The sequence below is a fragment of the Erinaceus europaeus genome, chromosome 4 (genome assembly GCF_950295315.1).
Source record: "Erinaceus europaeus chromosome 4, mEriEur2.1, whole genome shotgun sequence".
NCBI lineage: Eukaryota > Metazoa > Chordata > Mammalia > Eulipotyphla > Erinaceidae > Erinaceus > Erinaceus europaeus.
In genome coordinates this window covers 132,863,022-132,886,277 of record NC_080165.1, presented here as the reverse complement: position 1 = coordinate 132,886,277, position 23,256 = coordinate 132,863,022, and the positions used below count along the sequence as shown (strand labels likewise).

The window sequence follows — 23,256 nt, the reverse complement described above, 5'->3', positions numbered from 1 at the left end:
TATCTTTCAAAGTAGACATTAACATGGTGCATTTTGTTAGAGATGTAAAGTCTTGCTTGGCTTCATAATAAAAATATTTTTATTAATATGACATGGTTGATATATATATAAACATGTACACAAATGAATGACTGATAGAAGCTCTCAGTAGCCATGTATGAAATATACCTTCATGAATGTCAAAAGTACATTATTTCTGTCATAAGCTTTAAAGCAGTGATGATGCTTACACAAAATAAAAAATGCAACATTATCATGTATACAAATTGTAAGTGCGGTTCACTTACATTGTTGATAGATTTATGCAAAGCTTCACCCAGAGAGTGCCGCTATGAAGAAAAGATCACAGGAATAAAGGGAGACATTCAGAAATCAACTAAGTGAAAGAAGGGATAAAAAGGGAGAATGAAACATAGAACATTAATTACAATATACTCAAGGAAAATAAGCTGAAAACAGTCTGAGAAAGATTAGATAAAAAGAAATTTAAGACACATTGTCAGAATTATCTGTAACACTTTAAAAACACAGTTTAAAAGATTTGTGGGCTAACAGACTTACACAAAACATCAAAGATGAGAACATGTAAGAGTATGGTATAAGAGATAATGGTTATTGAAGGATCTAAAAGATATTACTAGCCTAAATTCTTTTTTTTTTTTTTTTTACCTCCAGTGTTATTGCTGGGGCTCAGTGCCTGCACCATGAACCCACCACTCCTAGAAGCCATTTTTTCCCCCTTTTGTTGCCCTTGTTGTTGTAGCTTTTTTGTGGTTATTATTGTTATTGTTTATGTCGTTCGTTGTTGGATAGGACAGAGAGAAATGGAGAGAGGAGGGGAAGACAGAGAGGGGGAGAGAAAGACAGACACCTGCAGACCTGTGAAGCGACTCCTCTGCAGGTGGGGACCCGGGGGCTCAAACCGGGATCCTTATGCTGGTCCTTGCGCTTTGCGCCACCTGCGCATAATCCACTGCGCTACCACCTGACCCCCACTATTCTAAATTCTTTCCAGAAGTCTGCAACACCTAAAAACTTAACACTCAGTATTAATGTTGGATCATGATAGATTTAAGAAAAATGAACACACACAGAAATTGAAACAGTAACTTCATTGGATATATAATTTGATAGTTGAAAATAAACGAGATAATCATTTAAAAAGTAAACGAGATTTAACAATCCAATTTTGATCACAGGCGAAAGAAAAGAGACAATGCCTTTATATCCTTTCAAATTCTATTTTCTAGGGTATACTAGGAAAAAATAGTTATGATCTAGGCTCACTTTTCCAAACAAATTCTATTTTCTAGGGTATACTAGGAAAAAATAGTTATGATCTAGGCTCACTTTTCCAAAAGTCTGTTATAAACCACTTGAAAAAACCTATCTTGATTTTCTCCCCAATGCAGGCAAAAGTATTTTCATTTGCTATTGATTCACTTCTTGTCTTCTGAAATACAAAAAACTTGTGAAATACAATAAACTTATGACACTAATGTAAATGGAAAAGTTCCTTTGAAATGTTTTACTTTGGATATTAATCAAATTTTCAGACAGCATATAACTATTTTCCCTTTAATATGATTATTCCTTGTGTATATCATAAGCTACAACTAGTTTAATTTTTACAAATAACTTAGATAAACATGAGATATAGTTGAGGGTATAGTTATTTACCTGTTAGTAATTCTCAGAACTCAATCTAAAATGTATGGAAAAATGCAAATTAAAACTACCATGAGATTCCACCTCAGACCTGTGAGGATGTCAGACATCAACAAAATAGAAAATGACAAGTGTTGATGAGGATGTGGAGAAAAAAACTCTGTTATACCGGGGGTGGGGAGGGGAGGGGTGGGGGTGCAAAATGGTGCAGTCCCTTAGGAAAACTGTGTGGGTAGCCCTTAAGCAAATATAAATGAAAATATCTTATGATCCAGCAGGGTTACTGCTGGGGCTTAGTATCAGTGCTATAAACCCACCACTCCTGGTGGCCACTTTTTCTTTCTCTCTATATATTTTTAATTAGATAGGAAAAAAAGAAATTGAGAGGAGAGGCGGAGCTAGAGAATGAGAAAGGGAGATAGATAGATACCTGTAGACCTTTTTCACTGCTTGTGAAGCAATGCCCCCTCTGCAGGTGGGGAGCCAGGGGCTCAAACCAGATCCTTATGCCAGTCCTTGTGCTTTGCACCACATACGCTTAACCCACTGCACTACCGCCCAACTCCCCAAAATATATTTTAAGAAGTATTTAATAGTGCTCACTTAAAACAGAGATAAAGGCTGGGAGGTGGCAGAGGACTTAGCAGGGGTTGTATATTATGCATGTACAAACTACTGTATATACTGTCAACTATAAAACATTAATCCCCCAATAAAGAGATAAAAAAATGGGTCAAGGACAGGGACAGAGTCTTCAGAGGGTTGACAGACAAAGTACTCAAAGTCACATTATCAAATAAAGACAGCACTAAGATACCACTATACACCTGTGAGAATATCATATCTTAGAAAAGATAAACAAAAAATATTGTCAAGGTTGAGGGAAAAGGACCTTTATACACTGCTTGTAATTAAGTGTAAATTGGTACAGGCCTTGTGAAAAACAGTCTGGAAGTTTTCTCAGAACACCATAAATGAACTTACCCTATGACCACACAATTTCTCCTGGGGCTTTATCCAAAGGAAACAAAAATACCTATGTAAAGAGGTAGATGCATATCTTTGTTCATAGCAGGAAAATTCCTAACAACCCAATCTTGGAAGCAACCCAGATGTCCAACAACAGATGAGTGGCCAATAAAGTGGCATGTATACACAATGGAATACTACTCAGTTGTTTAAAATGATAAAGTCATTTCCTTTGCTTCTTCTTGGATGGGACTTGAAAGAATATTAAGTGAGATAAGCCAAAAAAGAATGACAAATAGCAGACGATCTCACTTATAAGTGGAATTTATGAAACAAGAACAAGCTGGGGCCCTATTCTGGGAGTTCTGAGATTCCCAAACAGACATGATGGGCCTAGACTTCAAATAAATCCCTCTCTTCATTGTTACCGGTCATCTCTAGAAGGAATAACACAATAGACCCCTTTGTGGGCCCCTCGTAGGACCTTGCCCTCAACTTGGATTAACAACAGTAGAGAATGTTCCATCCTCAGAAGTAAGGCTGGACAACATAGTCTATGCTCCACTTGAAGACGATGGGTTGATATTGGGGCAGCTTGGAATTTTCCTACTCATGACCACAGAATGTGAGCTCAGATCTACAGGGATGCAGAGGTCACATAGTCTCCTAAGCTGAATATGGGCCCCAGATCACATCAAATCAATGGGATCTACAGTCAACAATATTTATACACGTTTCACATATTAGGGAGTTAATCTCCTCCCTGATCCAGCTTTCTGGTCCTTCTTCCAGCCATGACATCATCTCCCCAGACAAAAACTTGGATCCACCTGCATATCAGATTTCAGGCTCGGGGGAAAAAAAAAAAAGAAGACAAAGAAGAAAACAAAGAAGAATAAGGAGAAGGAGAAGGGGAAGGGGAAGGGGAAGAAGGAGAAGGAGAAGGAGAAGAGGAAGAGGAAGAGGAAGAGGAAGAAGAAGAAGAAGAAGAAATAGAAGAAGAAGAAGAAGGAGAAGGAGAAGGAGAAGGAGAAGAAGAAGGAGAAGAAGAAAGCTAGGATAGCCACAGGCCTTTTGGAATATAACTAAAATATGCCTACTAGCTATCTACAGAATGGAGGTCCCCTACTCCAACTCTTCATCTGCACTATTCCAGCCTTTAGGTTCATGATTGGTCATTAATTTGTTGGGCTTTGTATGTTAACTCTCTTTTCAGCCACCAGGTTCCAGATTTTAGCAGGATGCTGACCACACTTCCCTGGACAGACAGCCCCACCAATATGTCCTGGATCTCTGCTTCCCCAGAGCCCTGCCCCACTAGGGAAAGAGAGAGGCAGGCTGGGAGTATAGATCGACCTGTCAACTGCCATGTTCAGCGGGGAAGCAATTACAGAAGCCAGACCTTCCACCTTCTGCATTCCACAATGACATTGGGTCCATACTCCCAGCAGGTTAAAGAATAGGAAAGCTATCAGGAGAGGGAATGGGATACAGAGTTCTGGTGGTAGGAATTGTGTGGAGTTGTACCCCTCTTATCCTATGGTTTTGTCAGTGTTTCCTTTTTATAAATTAAAATAAAGAAGGAAATAAAGAAACAGGGACAAAAAGGGGAAAATACAAAATGAAACTTGGACTAGGTAGGGTGTATTGCAAAAGACGCAGGGAAAGAGGGGAAGGAACACTGCAGATGTCTACCACAGGGAAATGAGAAATTGTACCTATATATGTCAGTAACTCTACTACAATGATAAAAAGTAACCTTGAAACACAAACCTCTGATTCGTAGTAGTTGCTGATGTCTGTATTGTAACTAAGCCCACAATAATAGCAAATCACTAACATGAGGTTCCTGAACATGGTGTTGGGAAGACATACACACAGTCAGTTATTGAAAGCTGACTGGAGCCAGTCCCAGCAAACCACTGCTCCCATAGTTAAAAAAAAAAAAAAAAAACAACCCTGCATTGATCACTTGGAAAAAACTGCTTCACAGTGACATTTATTATAGGTATCTATATACAAATACTCCTGTTAGATTATTAAAGTGTAGAGAGCTGACACTGTCAGACACATTAGTCAGCAAGGGTCTTTGGGCCTCATAGTTAAAAATGGAGAGTCAGGCATAAACTACATAATTCAGCAGTTCTGTGTCTGGATCATTTGTGTGTCTCCAAGTTTCTCAGTCCGTTGCTCTGAATCAGGACATTGGAACATGAACTTATCATATGGATGACAAAATACAGTATGCCTTGAAAACCAGTAAAACAAATGACTATAACATAGCATTTTAGGATCATAAATAGAAGCTAGGATTAAAAATGACTATATAGGGGGTCGGGCAGTGGCGCCGTGGGTTAAGCGCATGTGGCGCAAAGCGCAGGGACCAGGTAAGCATCCCGCTTTGAGCCCCCCGGCTCCCCACTTGCAGGGGAGTCGCTTCACAGGCGGTGAAGCAGGTCTGCAGGTGTCTGTCTTTCTCTCCCCCTCTCTGTCTTCCCCTCCTCTCTCCATTTCTCTCTGTCCCATCCAACAACAAACGACATCAACAATGGCAATAATAATAACCACAACAAAGCTACAACAAAAAGGGGGGGAAAATGGCCTCCAGGAGTGGTGGATTCATGGTGCAGGCACTGAGCCCAGCAATAACCCTGGAGGGGAAAAAATGACTATATAATTGCATTTCTTTAGAGAAGAGTTGAATTTTTAAAATTTTTTATTATCTTTATTTATTTATTGGATAGAGACAGTCAGAAATCGAGCAGAAGGGAGAGACAGAGAGGGAAGGAGATAGAAAGACACCTGCAACCCTGCTTCACCACCGAAAAGCTTTCCCCCTGCAGGTGGGGACCGGAGGCTTGAACCTGGGTCTTTGCGCATTGCAACTCACTCAACCAGGTGCATCTCCACCCGGCCCTGAGAAGAGTTGAATTTTAAGAGTGTAGTTTCTTTTGCTTTAGAGGGAATTCAACAGTACACAACAATTAACTTACCAAGTATAAATCTTGGACTGAAGTGTAATAATAGGGTAGAAGCAAAGAACACAATGATGTATTAAACAAAACTGAAAGGTTAGACTGACTGGAGCATAGACTGAAAATAAGAGCTTTTGGAAATTTCTGTAATATGAAATTCATATAATTCAAAAATACTTTTTTATGCTTTTCTTCAGAGGCAGGCCATCAAGGCTAGTTTAAGTCAAATTACCTGTCAATTATTTAATTCATATGAAAGACAAATTAGAGGCTAGTAATACAGTTCATCTGGGAGGGCACATGCTTTGCCACATGTATGATTCAAGTTAGCATCCTCAGCACACCACACGGAAGTATTGCTGTACTTAAGGATGCTTCACTGCTGTGACATTTTTTTTTTAATTTTTTTTTATTAATTTTTTTTATTTTTGAGAGAGATGCAGAGAGAGACACACACAGAGAAACACCAGAGCACTGCTCAGCTCTGGCTTATGGTGGTGTGGGGGATTGAACCTGGGACTTAGGAGCCTCAGGCATGAGAGTCTGTTTGCATAACCATTATGCTGTCACCCCCACCCTGCTGTGACATTTTTTAAACTCAACTTTCTTTAGGTATACATAAACCCAAAGTGCAACAGCTATGCACCATATTAGATAATGTGCAAAACCTATACATTTTTACAAGTGGAGGAAAAGGAATGGTCTTTGCATACCATTTCTCATTTCACAGCATAGTTTTACCTTTCCAGGCAATTAATTTCCAGTTATCTTGATACTTATGACTTATCTGCATGAAAAGTTATTAAATTATTCTTTCTGTGGCACTGATAAAATCTAGAGCCAATGTATAATATTTTATGATACACAGAACTATAAGGTACAAAGCATTATAATTCTTTTGGGAGTTGACAGTGCAGAATAGACACACATAAAAAAGAGGGAAAGAAAAAGAGTAATAGGAGCAGGGGTAGAATGTGACATTTTTATATAAGGGAAATTAAAGGAATGATGAGTAAAGTAGTTTAATAGAAATTATTGAGACTGAGGAAACAGCACAGTGGTTTGTTTACACAAAAGACTGTCATGCCTGAGGAACCAGAGATCCTAGGTTCAATTCCTAACACCACCATAAATCAAAGCTGAGCAGTGCACTTGTAAAACAATCAAATAAACAAATAGGAAAATAATTGTGTAAGTGAGAGACTCTCTTTACAGTGCCAAAAAAATGTTCTCAATAGTTTTCAAGTTACTATTTATTAAACAAGGCAATTTTTCATTTTTATCATATAATTGAACTAATTAGATCTTTCTTAGTACAGAACACAAAAAAAAGTACTATCACTCTACAGTAAAATCTGTCCTTCCAGATCTCTAAAAATTCAAATTAAGTATACAAATGGTAACTTGTAAGTAACGATAACATGATTCCCAACTTCTAGTGAGAGCTGTTTTTTTTTCTTACTTTTGTCTGAGTCTCAAATATATTAATTTTTTTCAGAAAGCATCATATATATATATATATGTACACATATATATGTTCCTTTTTCAGATTAGCATTATAAATTATTAAATACTAGATACAAGTTGGCAGGTCCCAATACTCCTGAAAGACACTGGCATTTATGTACCCATGTAACAAATTTCTTACCAAAAAAAGTGTATCCTGTTTTTTTTAGAAATTCATCATAATCACAAATAGAAAGACATAGTGGATTTTAGCACTAAATTACCAAGCTGCTTCTTGTTCAAGCTTTGTACTTGCTTATCAACTGGGTGACTCATACAGTCAGTCCTATGTAATTACTGGCTTTGCAGAACAATAGGGATTCACAAACTTAGAATGAGTGAAAATGTACAAATCCTTTTAATTATAGCCACAAATACTCAAGAAAAATGAACATATCATAAGAAAGACTTAGGAATAACACCACTTTTTCCTTTATGTCAATTTGAAGTGTAACAGGAAACATATTTCCAGTAAGAAAGCTGTTCACTTTTAGTTCCTGGTAATAAGTCTCTATCTAATACATTTTATATTTCTCTGCCTAAATAGTATCTGATGACTGGAAAAAAAAATTATACTTCCAAAAAGTAGATAATTTTCCGTTCAAGTGTTCGGTTCAAATATTAAACAGAAAAGTATAAATTGTTCTCACTTGGATTTCATGATAACATAAATATTTAGCACAATGCTTCATAAATTTATAACTAGGTTTCCTTGATTTTTATATATTAAACAAGTTGAAGTCTTTGTTGTGTAAACTAACAAGACAGTGAGTTAGCGTGCAATATTTTATCAGTTTTTGCAAGTTTGGAAATGTACAGGAAAGTGAGAACTTGTAACATACAGAATATTAATTACCTGGTTTAGGAGGTCTTCTACTTTTTTCTGCCATGAGTCCTTGGCTGCATTTTTCTCTCGCTCTTTTAATTGCAAAAGTTGAGACATTGTTGACTTCTTGTCCTCTTCATGTTGAAGCCTTAGTTCTTCACGAAGTTTAGAACATTCTTGTCTAAAGTAAAACAAATTCATTTTAAGTGAATTATGCCTCACAACAAATGCAGTATAGTTGGCTGCACACTGTCTCAATATTTAACTAATTTTTCTCAAAGGATGGCTCAAAATGAGAGCTAATGATTTTGTAATTAAGACCTACAAAGTAAAAATTATCTTAGTAATTTACCCAATATCACTGATTTTTCAATGGCAGAATACTAGTACTCTGCCTGTTTTATTTTCAAGATGAAATCAGAAAAAATGTAATCAGTATTCAAACAAAGAAACAAACAAATAAAAAAGAGAACTCCAATTTCTCTACATCTAATCATGGGAAAACTTCATAAGCGATAAGATAATGTAAGTCAAAATCTAGAAAAATGTTTTGTAATATTCATTGGTAATATTACATTATAGTAATATAATATATCTATATAACATATATATATATACATATATACATATAATATATATATTGAAAATGTACCTAAGATTTTCAGTCCATTTTACTTCTAAATCATGGGCCATTTTGTTGACTCTGTGCTTCTCTGCTTCTTTCATGGCAGCCAGTGTTTCTTCATGCTGTTGCCTTTCTTGTTCTAGCTCACCCTGAGGAACAAAAACTTTTCAATGAAGTATAGTCTTTAATGCAGAGTCACTGATTGTCCTTTCAAGTACATAGAATGCTTGTTTACACTGTAATTTTGAAATTCCAGCAGCACAATTCTTTTATGATAATGACTCTAAGTTTTATTTTTTGTCTTGTTTTATGAAGGATCTTTATTAATAAAGGAACATTAAAGCAAATAATCTCATTAAAATGCAGTACAGACCAAGACAAAAAGGTCTACATTTACTAAATATCTAAGGAAAAGATGATTTAGTAAACCTAATACTAGCTTGGGTACAACAAATGACATCCAAGGCTTTAACAAGAAGGGACGACAAAAGCGCGTAAAGGGCAAGAGACTAGCTGACATAATGATGGCCTTCTGGCCCCCTCATCACCTGAGGTCCTAGTCAGGGAATCCTTGGATTCCCCCATACATACCATGGACTTAAGACTTCTAACAGACAGCTGTTTTACCATCACTGGTCACTTTCGTTAGTAATATCCTCCTAAGCCCTTCTGTGGCTCTCTCCAGGACTTTACCCTCACTATAAACTAACAATGGGAAAGAGTAACCCACTAACCAAAGCAAGGCTGGGTCATCCTACTCTGTTATTCAAGGAACATTGGTCCTATAGTAAGTGCAGCCTAGGATGTTTCCAGCTATGACCATGGACTGTGACACTACAGGACTATGATCACAGAGACTCAAAAGTTATACAGACTCCTGTGCTAAATATGAATACATATGGGCCTCCAGTCAGATTGATGTGGTACAGTATTTATAATACTTTTCAAGTTTGGGAGCTAGTTGCTGCCCTAATTGGGCTTTGAATTAGCAATAAGATAATGTAAGCCCCTGAAGGGAGGATGGACGACATACTCTGCTACACCTGAGGAAGATAGGTCGATACTGGGGCAGCATGGAATGTGAGCTCAGATCTACAAGGATGCAGAGGTCACACAATCTCCTAAGCTAATTATGGGCCCCAGATCACATCAAATTGATGGGGTTTACAGTCAACAATATTTATACCCCTTTCCCATATTAGGGAGCTACTCTCTTCCCTGATTCAGTTTTCTGGTCCTTTTCCCAGCCATGACATCATCTCCCTAGACAATAACTTGGATCCACCTGCATATCAGATTTTAGGCTCAGGAAAAAAAAAAAAACACTAGGATAGCTACAGGCCCTTTGAAATATAACTAAAATATGTTTAATAGCTATCAACAAAATGGAGGACCCCCCCCCCAATACTTCTGCACTATTCTAGCCAATTAGGTCCATGATTAGTCAACAATTTGTTTGGCTTTGTATGTTAACTCTCTTTTCAGCCACTAGGTTCCCAGATGCTAGCAGGATGTGACCAGACTTCCCTGGACAGACAACCCACCAATGTGTCCTGTAGCTCTACTTCCCCAGAGCCCTTCCCCACTAGGGAAAGAGAGAGACAGGCTGGGAGTATGGATCTACCGGTCAACGTCCATGTTCAGCAGGGAAGCAATTACAGAAGCCAGACCTTCCACCTTCTGTACCCCACAATGATCTTGGGTCCATACTCCCATAGGGTTAAAGAATAGGAAGGGGAGGGGATAGGATATGGAGGTCTGGTGGTGGGAATAGTGTGAAGTTGTACCTCTCTTATCCTATGGTTTTGTCAATGTTTCCTTTTTACAAGTAAAAAATTTTTAAAAAAAGATAATGTAAGCCCAAAACTAGAAAAATGTTCTGTAATATTCATTAGTGTTATTATGTTATATATTATGTATTATATAATAAATCTGACACCATCTTCCCAGACAATAGTCATAGTCCACCTCCATGTTAGCTATCAAGCTCAGCAAAGATTACTAAATTCATGGACCCCCTAGGAACATACCTAAAATAGAAGGGAAAGGCTAAGAAAAGAAATGTCTTTTTGCCATAGAATATTGACCATTAATTAGTATTCAAAGTATACAGTATAATTATGTTATATAAAATGTAAACAGAATTATGTATGTACTATACACATGTATGCCAATTAAAGAGTCCATGTTTGCATGCTTTTGAAATGTCACCATTTTTTTTTTTCCTCCAGGATTTATTGCTGAAACTCAGTGCCTGCACTATGGCACTATGAGTCCTCAACTCCTGGTGGCCATTTTTTTCCATTTTACTGGAAAAGACAGAGAAATTAAGAAAGGAGGGGGGGATAGGAAGAGGGAGAAAAAAATATAACCTGCAGACTTGCTTCATTACTTGTGAAGCAGAAATGTCACCAATTCTAAACTACAAGTTTTTTTTCAAATACTATGACAAAACAGCCTCACTGAGTGTCTATTATTTTGCTAAGCACTGCGCTGTAAATGATTCACATCATTTTAGAGTTAGAACAGAGGTGTGATGTATATTACTATCCCATACTCCATATGCATTATTCAGATGACAGAAATCAAGGGTTACAGTAAGAAATTAGCCTAAAGTTAAACACTAAATGGTAAATCCAGAATATACACCCAAACAATCTTATCTGTGAATCTGTACCCTAAATCACTCTTTCCTAGTTGTATGGACTCTTTTTTTTCTCTGTTTTTGAAGGTAGTTCTAAATATTTGCTACCTAACGATAATAGGAGGGAAAACAGAAACTTTCTGAAATTTGTGGTTAACAGGACCCCTTAGTTATTCCATATATCAGAGCTGAAATGTTTATCTGTAAAGAAGTAGGCATACTAATTACTATGGGTAAGACTGTGTCACCTGAGAAATATATGGAAATCATAACTCCCATACTTGGATTATTAGTCAATCAGTAAAAATGCAATTAGTTAAAATGAGGTCATCCTCAAGTGAGTCCTTTATTTAGTATAATAAATATCCTGACAGCTCCTTGGTTTTAGACATCAAGCCTCTAGAATTTGGAGATAATTTCTTTTTTTAAAATTTTTTTTTAATATTTATTTTATTTATTTATTCCCTTTTGTTGCCCTTGTTGTTTTATTGTTGTAGTTATTATTCACCGCCTGTGAAGCGACTCCCCTGTAGGTGGGGAGCCGGGGTTCGAACCGGGATCCTCATGCCGGTCCTTGTGCTTTGCGCCACCTGCGCTTAACCCACTGCGCTACAACCCGACTCCCAGATAATTTCTTTATTGTTTTAAACCATCTACTTTGTAATACTTTGTTGCAACAACTCTAGGAAGCTAATACAAAAATTTATGCAATGTGAACTGACTAAATTACACATTTTTTTTCTTGATGTATTTAGATTAAGGGACATTATGAAATTACCTCAACATTTAACAGAGCATCCTTGGTATCCTTCAGCCTGCCTTTTGTGACATCAAGCTCATTCTGAAGCCTTTCTTGTGAGCTCTGAAGACTAGCAATGAATCCTTCGGCAGAGCCAAGACCTTGTTCACTCTTTCTTACCAGATCTTGGAGGCGGCCAATCTGCAAATAGGCAGAGTACTTTTAATACAAGTCATCATACCTGACTAGCAAAACAGTAAATTATGTTTCTTGAAGTCTATTTCTTCAGTGGTAATTTTACTGAATGAACCTTCCTTGATAACTTGAAGCATATAAATAAACATGACAGCCTTTATATTTTTCAAATATGTTCATATTTATGATCCCTGGTTTTTTTCTCCTAATAAAAATGAGATATATGTTTACCTATATTTATAGAAGCAAATTTTGTAATAGCAAAAACTTGGAAGCAACCCAGATGTCCAAGGACAGATGAATGGCTAAGAAAACAGGTGGTGGTTCACCTGGCTAAGTGCGTATGTTCCAATACATAAGGACCCAAGTTTGAGCCCCTTGGTCCCCACCTGCAGGGGGAAAGCTTTGTGAGTGGTAAAGCAAGTGTTGTAGCAGGTGTCTCCATCTCTCTCCCTCTGTATCATCTTCTTTTCTCTTGATTTCTGGCTATCTCTATCCAATAAATAAATAAAAATAATAAAAAGTTATTTTCAAAAAGAAAATTATGGTATATTAACACAATAGAATACTCCTTAGCTGTTACAAAAGATTAAGCCTCATCTTGGATGGAACTTGAAGATACCATGCTAAGTGAAATAAGTCAAAAAGAGAAGGATGCAAACTGGATGATCTCACTGATAGGTGGGATTTTAGAAACAAGGACAGAGTAGTAAATCACAAAGCAAAATTTGGACTGGGTGTGTTACACTACAGCAAAGGACACTGTAGGAAAGGGTGGAGGGAACCGTGGGGTCCTATTGCTTGATCTATGTGGATATGAGAAATTGTATCCCACATATCAACAAGTACACTGTAAGACATTAACCCCAATAATAGAAATATTTAAAAAGAGATACTTGAAAAAATAAGGTATCTGTGCTTTTCTTATGTTATTTTTGTAGGGGGTGGATGAGTTAAAAGTGTTTTATAATCATCCTTAAGGTGTTAAATATGTAAATTTTGTTAATATAATTTGCAGACCAATTATTCCAACACTACTCAGCTTTTTCTCATAATTTTCATCATGGTGGTTTGATATGTAGAAGTTTTAGCTCTTTTCTTTTAAAAAGGATTTATTTTTTTTTACTTAATTTTTAAATCTTTTTATTTATTATTGGCATAGAGACAGAGAAATTGAGAGGAGGAGGAGGTTGAGTGATAAAAGAGACAGAGAGACACCTGCAGCCCTGTTTCACCACTTCTGAAGCTTTCCCCTGCAGGTGGGGACCAGGGGCTTGAACCCGGCTATTTGTGCACTGTAATGTGTGCACTTAACTAGGTGTGCCACCACCTGACCCCATAGAAGTTTTTGCTTTAACTGAGCAAATATTGTTCTCCCCTTATTTTGCTACCACGGTTATTATTAGGATTATTACTGGTCTGAATGACAAATCCACTGCTCTCAGCAACCACTTTTTCCTTGCTTTTTTAAAACAATTTTGCTAGGACAGATATAAATTATACAGAAGATAGATACCTTCAGATCTGCTTCACCATTTGTGAAGTTTTCCTCCTAAAGGTGGGTAGTAGTGGCTCGAACCCAGATCCTTGTGCAAGGTGATGATGTGTGTGCTCAGCTGGGTGTGCCACTGCTCAGTCCCACTAATTATATTTTCATATTTTATTTATATGCATATGTATTCGTGATGATGTTACATTTTAATTCCTAACTCATGCTGTAACTTCTTTGATATTTGGTTGAAGAAAAAACCTAACTTCATTTTTCTCTTCTCTTGCATTTACATAGACCCTTAGATGAATAGTGTCACATATTATCCATATTATACCTTTCCACTCTAGTTTCTAATTTTTTTTAAAATTTTTTATTTAAGAGAGGATTAATGAACAAAACCATAAGGTAGAAGGGGTACAACTCCACACAATTCCCACCACCCAGTCTCCATAACCTACCCCCTCCCATGATAGCTTTCCTCTAATTTTTTTAAATTAAAAAAATTTAATTATCTTTTACTTACTTATTAGATAGAGACAGCCAGAAATTGAGAGGGAAGGTGGAGATAGAGAGGGAGAGAGATATCTACAGCCCTGCTTCACCACTTGTGATTTCCCCCTGCAGGTTGGGGACCAGGGGCTCAAACCTGGGCCCTTGTGCATTGTAACTTGTGCGCTCAACCAGGTGCACCACCACCTGCTTCCCCCACCCCCCTTTTTGCCTCCAGAGTTATTGCTGGGGATCAATGCCTGCATCATGAATCCACTGCTCCTGGAAACTATTTTTCCCCATTTTTGTTGCCCTTGTTGTTTTATCATTGCTGTGATTATTATTATTGTTGTTGTTACTGATGTCATTGTTGTTGGATATATCAGAGAGAAATGGAGAGAGGAGAGGAAGACAGGAGGGGGAGAGAAAGATAGACTCCTACAGACCTGCTTCACCACTTGTGAAGCGACTCCCCTGCAGGTGGGGAGTCAGGGCTCGAACAAGGATCTTTATGCCTGTCATTTGCTTCACACTCTCTGTGCACTCAGCCCAGTGCACCTCCCCCCCTCCCACCCTGTATGTGCTTCTTAATCTCTTTCTGTGACTTGATTAATTCAATGTGGTCCTCTTCTCTGTTGCCAGATTTCTTCTCATTAACTATCCTCAAGCAAGTACTTCCAGAGAAATGGCTTTAATTGGAAAAGAATAATCTTTACCTTTAAGATGAAATTCTTCTTAATTCAAGTTTAGATACTTTAAAAACACTTGAAAGTCACCATAACAATTTAAGGTCTTGGCATTCCTGTATATTTCCCTCCTGTAATTTCTTCCTATAATCCCCATCTTTAACAGTGACATTATAAACCATCCAAATACCTAAGGTATATACTTGAATCATTTCCTATAAACAACTCACCATATCGACTCTATACTGACTCTATATTTTTAATAACCATCCCCCACTTCCACCTTTACTTTCCCGGTCAGGATACTAATAATTTCTTGCTTGAGCTAATGTAATAGCATTTTTAAGTTAGCTTTCCAAAGGAGTCAGAGAAGTAAGTTATTTGCTTGCTATAGTAATGAGAATTCTAAAACGACTCTCACTTTCTTGGAACTAGCAAATACGATGAGATGTCACTCTCAACATACTTACTTGGCAAAAGAAATCTTGCAGAAATTATTAAGGTCCCTGAGTAGCTGACTCTGAAATAATTGAAAAAGGAAACCATGACGGATAGGCCCAACCTGATCAGGTGAGCACTTACAAGAAGTTAGAGAACCTTGAAGCTGCTGAGGTTTTCCTACTCATTTTAGAGAAGTAAACTTGCTATGTTAAGAGAAGGATGCCATGGAGTGAGTATTTGATGGCTGCTTCTAAAAGCAAAATGTAGCAGTTTCTGGCCAAGAAAGCTGGGACCTCAACTGTATAGTTAAAAGGAAATGAAACCTGATAACGACCAACAGCTTGAAAGAAGCTGTTCCCTTACGTGGAATTGTAACCTCACTGCTACTGTGATTTCAGCCTGGTGGGATCCTGTTCATCTAAATGGGAACTAATAACCCATGAAACTGCGAGATAATAAGCATGTATTGTCTTAAGCCTCTAAGGTTTTTTTTTTTTTTTTTTTTTTTTTTGGTAATTTGTTAAACAGCAATGGAAAACTAGTTTTATCTTATTTATAGGGAGCTGATTTTCTCAATGATGAGATTTATACACTTGGCAAATACATTATTCATAGATCAGATTAATGATCTGTTGTCTATCATGTTGTATATCAACTATGATATAACCCTTTATAATAAATCCAACTGAAATGCATTTTAATTAAATACTCAGCCACATATGTACTTGAATATGTTTACATTGGGGCCAAAGGTGATAGACCCAACGTACTAGTAGAGCACACACATTAACATGGAGGTGGTGGACTCATGCTCCCTGCCAGCAGAAGAGGGAAAGATTCACAAGTCCTGACGCAGTGTTGCAGGTGCCTTCCTTTCTCTCTTCTTCTCTCTTCAACCTCATCAATAAAGAAAAAAAAGGAAAGAAAATGGCTACTGAGAGCAGTGGAGTCATTGCACAGGCACCAAGTCTCAGTGATAATCTTGGTGGCAAAATATATATAAATTAGTGAATAAACAAACATCAAACTTCTTAAAAAAGCTTATGAGGAGGTGTGAGACCTTAGATTTGATCCTCAGCTCTGCATATGCACATGTCTGAGAGGTGCTCTGGTCTGTCTGTCTCATTTTCCATCAAGTATTTTTTTAAGTTTATATCCAGAAGAAAAGATACAACTTAAATGCAATAGGGACCTTATTTTTTTATGATTATATTTATTGGATAGAGACAGACAGAAATCAAAAAGGAGGATGATAAAGAGAGGATGGGAGACAGAGAGACACCTGCACTGCTTCACCACTCACGAAGCTTCCCTCTTACAGGTGGGGACTCATAGAGTTTGAACCTGGGTCTTTATTGCTGGGGCTTGGTGCCTGCACTATGAATCCACTGCTACTGGAGGCTATTTTTTTCCCATTTGTTGCCCTTGTTGTTTATCACTGTTGTTATTATTATTGTTGTTGTTACTGCTGTTGTTGTTATTGGATAGGGTAGAGAGAAATGGAGAGAGGAGGGGAAGACACAGAGGGGAAGAGAAAGATAGACACCTGCAGACCTGCTTCACCGCTTGTGAGGTGGCTCCCTTGCAGGTGGGGAGCCCGGGGCCGGAATCGGGATCCTTACGCCGGTTCTTGTGCTTCACACCATGTGCGCTTAACCTGCTGTGTTACCGCCTGACCCCCCAACAGGGACATTTTGAAGCACCATCAAGTTAGATTTATTGGTCATTTAATCCAGTATTTTGTCTGCAAAGATGATATCCTACTATAACTGACGTAAATGCATCATTTAAATTCACAGTTAACATATTTATAATTTTAGGCCATAAAACTTGTAATAATATCAAGACCAACCAATTAATAAAAATAGTGCACTAGAATTTTTTTTTCTAAAAGAAACACTTTGTTTTTGTGACGTATCCCTGAATTCCTTTTGTCTTACCATAATAATATCTACTTATCAGTCAATAAGTGAGATAAACCCTATTTAAAACTAGATTTTAGGGGGCCAGGTAGTGGCACACCTGGTTGAGCGCATGTTACAATGTGCTAGGAACCAGGCTCAAGCCCCTGGTCCCCACCTGCAGGGGAGAGTTTCACAAGCGATGAGGCAATGCTGCAGGTCTTGAGAAGTGTGTGTGTGTGTGTGTGTGTGTGTGTCCTTTCCTCTCAATTTCTGACTATCAAATAAAGATAATAATTTTTGTGAAAAATATTTTATTTTTATTTATTTTGGATACAGATTGAAAATGCGAGGAGAGGAGAAACAGAGATAGAGACCTGCAGCATTGTTTCATTATTTGTGAGGCTTCCTTTCCCCCTGCAGGTGGGGATTAGGGGCTTGAGCCCAGGTTCTTATGCAATGTAACATGTGCATTGTATCTGAAGCAGCACCAACCAGCCCTTAAAATTATATATATATATATATATATATATATATATATATATATTTTTTTTTTTTTTTTCTCCAGGGTTATTGCTGGGCTCGGTGCCTGAACCATGAATCCACCGCTCCTAGAGGCCATTTTTTCCCCCTTTTTGTTGCCCTTGTTGTTGTAGCCTCGTTGTGGTTATTATTATTGCCATTGTTGATGTTGTCCGTTGTTGGATAGGACAGAGAGAAATGGAGAGAGGAAGGGAAGACAGAGGGGGAGAGAAAGATAGACACCTGCAGACCTGCTTCACCGCCTGTGAAGTGACTCACCTGCAGGTGGGGAGCCGGGGGCTCGAACCGGGATCCTTACGCCGGTCCCTGCGCTCTGCGCCACATGCGCTTAACCCACTGCGCCACCGCCCGACCCCCTAAAATTATATTTTTAAAAAATATTGGGAGTATGGATTGACCTGTCAATACCCATGTTCAGCAGGAAAGCAATTACAGAAGCCAGACCTTCCAACTACTGCATCCCACAATGACCTTGGGTTCATACTACCAGAGGGGATAAAGAATAGGAAAGCTATCAGGGGAGGGGATGGGATACAGAGTTCTGGTGGTGGGAATTGTGTGGAGTTCTACCCCTCTTATCCTATGGTTTTGTCAGTGTTTCCTTTTTATAAATAAAAAAAATTAAAAAATAGATATACAATGTTGGTAGAAGACAAAGTAAACATAAGAAACAGAAAAGCTCTATGCCAGTGGATGTGATTATAATGTGTCTTTGTCATTATAACAAATGTGATTATAATGTATGTAAATGAACGTGGGTTAAACAACATCAGATAATACAGACTAATCCAAAAAGTATGATTTATTTGAAGTGTTTTCATACAAACTAGAATTTGTAACCATAATATAAGTAAAAACAAAACAAGCAAAAAAATGAGTAGGCTGAAGGGACATTTAAGCTGCTTGAAATTGAGGGTAAAACCTAGGAGAAACACAGATGGTCACAAAACTGCCTTCTCATGGAGAGTGTGACATTTAAATACAAGGTCAATTTCTGCCAAAAAAAAAAAAGTATGCAGATTGGGAGCTAGCAGCACATTATCTCAGACAATAAATGCAGCCATTGAGCTAACAATACCAATAGCAACATTAATTCTCTATCATTCCCCAATGCCGTGCTTGGTAGCTTCTCTTAAAAGATAATTAAAGAATACTGAGCACAAATTATAAGTCTGCCTAGGAACCCTGTGTTTTGGTGTAGTTTCTCTGAGCAGAAGCATAATAATGAGAAAGCAGAATGTAATAACTATGCAGGGAGATGACACTAGTGAGAAAAAAAAAAAAGAAAAAATGAGACATGTCCAGACAAAGTACTTGAAGACCACTTTACAAGTCACACAAGACTGCTAAAATGGAAGGGAAACAAGACAGTAGGGAGGTTGCTCTATGGGGCGGAGGAAAGAATGGAATGAGCACTATTATAACTTCTACACATTTTATCCACAACTTTCTGACTTACAAAATTTTTATTATGCTCTATTATTAGCTTTGTATTTTTCCAGGCTAAAGAACATTATCTTTGCACAGAATTTAAAGTACATTTTTTGAGGTCATTATCTAGAATTTTACTTTTAATTTATTATTATTATTGGATATATATAGAGAAATTTCTTTCTCCCTCTTTTCTTTCTTTCTTTCTTTCTCTCTTTCTTTCTTTCATTCATTTAAAATCTATTCTGTGTATGGTGCTCGGGCTCCATCCAAGGTAAGGTGATTATGTGACTCCATAGGTCCTGGAGTGATTTTTTAAATTTCTTATTCTTTTATGCAGAGAAAGAGATGGATAGAGATAGAGATAGCACTGCTCTACCATCCATCGAACTTCCGTGAGCGTTGTGGCAGTGATGCTCCCAAGTGTTGCTGGGTCTCAAAACTCTAGGCTTTGTTTTTGGTGAGGCAAGCATCCTCCTAGATGAACTTTCTCTTAGCCCTTATAAAGTCTTTTTTTAAAAAAATAAAGATATAGTTCATAGACAATTAAATCAATTGTCTAAATAAGTGCAGAGAAATTTCTTTTGTTCCTTTCCTAAATGTTTATAATTTTCCTTTTATGCTTCCGCTCCCCCCCCCATAAAAATACCTTAAGTGATCTTTTGTTGTAAATCTTCCTTTAAAGAGACATAAGAGAAGCAGTATGAAAACTTCACCATCAAGGAAAGCGTTTTGATTATTTTTCCTCTGCATGTCACCCTCACTGTGGCTAACCAACATTTCTTCCATGCTACTAAATAAAGGATAATATATAGTAGGCCTAAAAAAATTCTTGCCTCTTGATTGGCTGTTTTCAGTTTGCCTTCCAGTTCTTCCTTCAGGTTTTCTAATTCTTGATGAAGCTGATTTTTATCTTCTTCCAGATTTAATTTCTCTTTTTTATATTGTTCCTCCAATTCCTTAAGAAATAAATTTTAAAAAATTAACATAAGTTCAAATATTTTGGGCAAGCAATTGCAGAAATCAGACCTTCAACGTCAAAGTGCTCAATAATGGCTGAAGTACCTAAAGAAGGCATCATAAATTCTGTAATTGATTGAACTTAGACCAAATTAGCTAGGCAGCCTAGCAGAAAAGCCCAAAGAAAGCAGATCCCAACAACCTAACTCTGACTGAGCTCAACCAATGGTACTCAATGTTTAAACAACTGAGAGAGGAAAAAAAATCTAAGATCATCAGATAAAGTGAGGACTACAAAAGTTGGATAAGGGCAAGAGACTGGTTCCCTTAAAAATGGCCTGTTTGGTCAATATCATATCACGTGGTCATCTGAGGCTCTAGTTAGGGAATCCTTGGATTCCCATACACATATGATGGGCCTAGACCTCTAAAGGGCCCCTTTCTCCACTACCACTGGTCACTTCCATAAGGAACAGCATCCTGTGGGCCCTCCCAGGACCTTGGCTTTACCAAAGGGAGACTGGGGGTATCCTGCCCTGCCACTCAAAAAAGACTGGTCCTGAAATGAGTGCAGCCTGCAATGTGTCTCAGATGTGACCGTGAGCTATAAGCTTGGAGCAATAAGGACTTAGAGGCTACGTAGGCTCTGGTGCTAAATAAAAATATATATATTTATATATGGGCCCAGGAGCAGGGAGATGGAGGTAAATAGTTAATTTTAGCCACAGATATATATTTTTTTTTACAAAAAATAGGCCTACACCACTACCGAAAGACAGAAATAGGCTGGGGTATGGATTTACCTGCCAATGCCCGTGTCCTGTGGTGAAGCAACTACAAAAGTCAGAACTCCAACCTTCTGCATCACAAAAAGAATTCTGATCCATATTCCCACAGGGGGAGAAATATTAGGGGAAGATGACTAAAGGGCTTTGAAACTCTCTTCCATCAGGACCCAGACAGAGAAAAAAAAAAAAGGAAATACTTTTGGAAGTAGTAATAAGTGTAGGTGTGACTTAAAAAGGAAGAGAAGGCAGAACCGTAGAAAAAATGGGAAAAATATGTATATATAGATAGACAGATAGTTATCAAAATACTAGTCAACCCCTATCTGTGACAACCTTAGGAGAAGCACTACAGTTTCCAATGGAGGGAATAGGGGCACAGAAGTCTGGTGCTGGGAATGGTGTGGAACTGGACCCTTGTTAACTTGCAATTGTAAACCAGTCACATGATGTAAACATGTCACATGATAAAGAGGGAAAAAAAAAAAGACCGCAATCATCAAAATGATGCAATTCGTCATTCCACAATATAAGGCATGCTAGATCACTGCAGATAAACCCAAGCTGCAGTGCTATCTTGACTCACCAGTTGCAGTTTTTTTTTATCTCTTGCTGCATTGCTATGGATAGCTTCAATTGCCACATGGTGCTTCCAAGCTAATTCTTCCAAAGTCTTAGAATGGGCTTCATTTAATTGAGCCACCTCACCTTCCAGTCTACTTTGCAAGTTTTTAAGCTCCATTTCATAATATTCTTGCTGAGCATTCTTTGCTTCATTTACTTTCTAAAATTAAAAAAAAAAATCAATTAATTGGCACTGACTTTTTTCACTATGGCTATTAGTACTGTGAATACTCAGTAAACACATAAACTTGAATGAACTGAGTGCTACAGGCTTTAGACCATGAAACATGAAAATACATTACTGGTATTCTCAGGAAAGGACAGGGTAGCAGAGGCAAGATGAACAATTATAAAGCAAGGGATAGACAGGAGGGCTATTAATAGACTAGAACCAAATATGAGTTAGGAATCTACAAACGTAAAAGAAAAAGGTTTCCTGTACTGTGCACAAAAACAGTCTCCTACTTGGCCTTCTTAGATAATACTACATAATACAGTTTTACTGAGTGGCAATTACTGTGCCTTTTACATCTTTATAATGTAATACTGAAAAAAATCAAATACAGTGGTAATATAACTTCATATATTTGGTGAAAGTGGTATATACTTCCTATGTGAGACAGTATACAGGAAAAGCCCTTGACTGGACAGGATGATAGAGAGAGAGAGAGAGAGAGAGAGAGAGAGAGAGAGAGAGAAAGAGAGAAAAGCTTTCCAGAAAATATAAAACAATGCCAACAGTCTTACATGATGGCTAAAGTTTGCACTCAGAAACATTTCCATCACTCTGAAAGATGAGAAGTAGTTAACTAAGTGGCAAAGTTAGGGAGCTAGGAAGTCCTGGAAGCTATGCAGTGTGGAGAGAAAATAGGAAACGAGTGAGAGTGGTGAGGAGTGAGGCTTGGAAATAAGTAGGAGTTAAATGATGAGAATTTTTTAATGTTAAGGATTTTAGATTTTATTCTGAGAGGAATGAGAAATCACTGAAATTTAAGAAACCAACATTTCAACACACTGTGTCAGTATGCCAGTGAGCTGATGAAAGGTAGCTACAGTGGTCAGGAAGTTGTAACTGTAATCTAGACAAGAAATGGCAGGAAATGCCTAAACCTAGGGAGGGTCTCTGAATGGATATACAGAGGAGATGATAGAGTAACGGGACTGAACTGACAGAAATGGCTAAGAAATAAAGCTGGGCTAAGAAAACAGTAATCAGGAAAAACTACCAGGCTTCTGATTTACCAAATTAGATACACCAGTGCTACTGGTTGGCAAAAGGAATACAGGAAATGCAGTGCTTCTGAAAGAAAAAAAGTTCTAGGCATACAGATTTGACGTATTTTCAAGAAACAGAGACTTCCAGTGTGAGTTAAATACATATGATTCAAATTCAGGGAAAAGGTCTGGCTTAGCCTGAGAGATCTGAAAGTTATCACTGAACAAATGATAGTTGACATGGCTGCGATGAATGAGTTCTATGGAAAGAGAGAAAATGCTGGGGAAGATCGATGTTAAGGGAACAAATGGAGGAAGGAAATTTACAAACAAGACTAGAAGGCCAAGGAGATAGGAAGAACACATGTAGAGAACATAAAAATACCAAAAGAAAGACACTAAAATTCAGAGAGGAGTTAAGTACCACAGTTAGACAAGGTCCACCAAGTCCAGTAACCAGGACGTCACTGGAGGTTGAGGCAAGCGTAGATTCTGTGGAGGGGTGGTAAGAGAAACCAGACTGCACCCGGGTGAGGAGTGAG

General features: G+C 37.7%; 1 protein-coding gene across 14 annotated transcripts in view; it reads right to left on the bottom strand.

The window, feature by feature from the left end:
* FAM184A (family with sequence similarity 184 member A) overlaps nucleotides 1-23,256 on the bottom strand; it is a 113,134-nt gene that overhangs the window by 38,438 nt on the left and 51,440 nt on the right. For all 14 annotated transcript variants that reach the window (XR_009549604.1, XR_009549605.1, XM_060190536.1 and 11 more), the window contains exons 5-9: nucleotides 21,462-21,659; nucleotides 19,967-20,089; nucleotides 11,992-12,153; nucleotides 8,597-8,718; nucleotides 7,975-8,125 (exon numbers count right to left, since the gene is read on the bottom strand). Coding sequence is in view for 12 of the 14 variants with exons in the window: in XM_060190536.1 (XP_060046519.1) it covers nucleotides 7,975-8,125; nucleotides 8,597-8,718; nucleotides 11,992-12,153; nucleotides 19,967-20,089; nucleotides 21,462-21,659 (756 nt within the window). In the remaining 2 variants the exon portion in view is untranslated. The remainder of the gene's footprint in view (nucleotides 1-7,974; nucleotides 8,126-8,596; nucleotides 8,719-11,991; nucleotides 12,154-19,966; nucleotides 20,090-21,461; nucleotides 21,660-23,256) is intronic.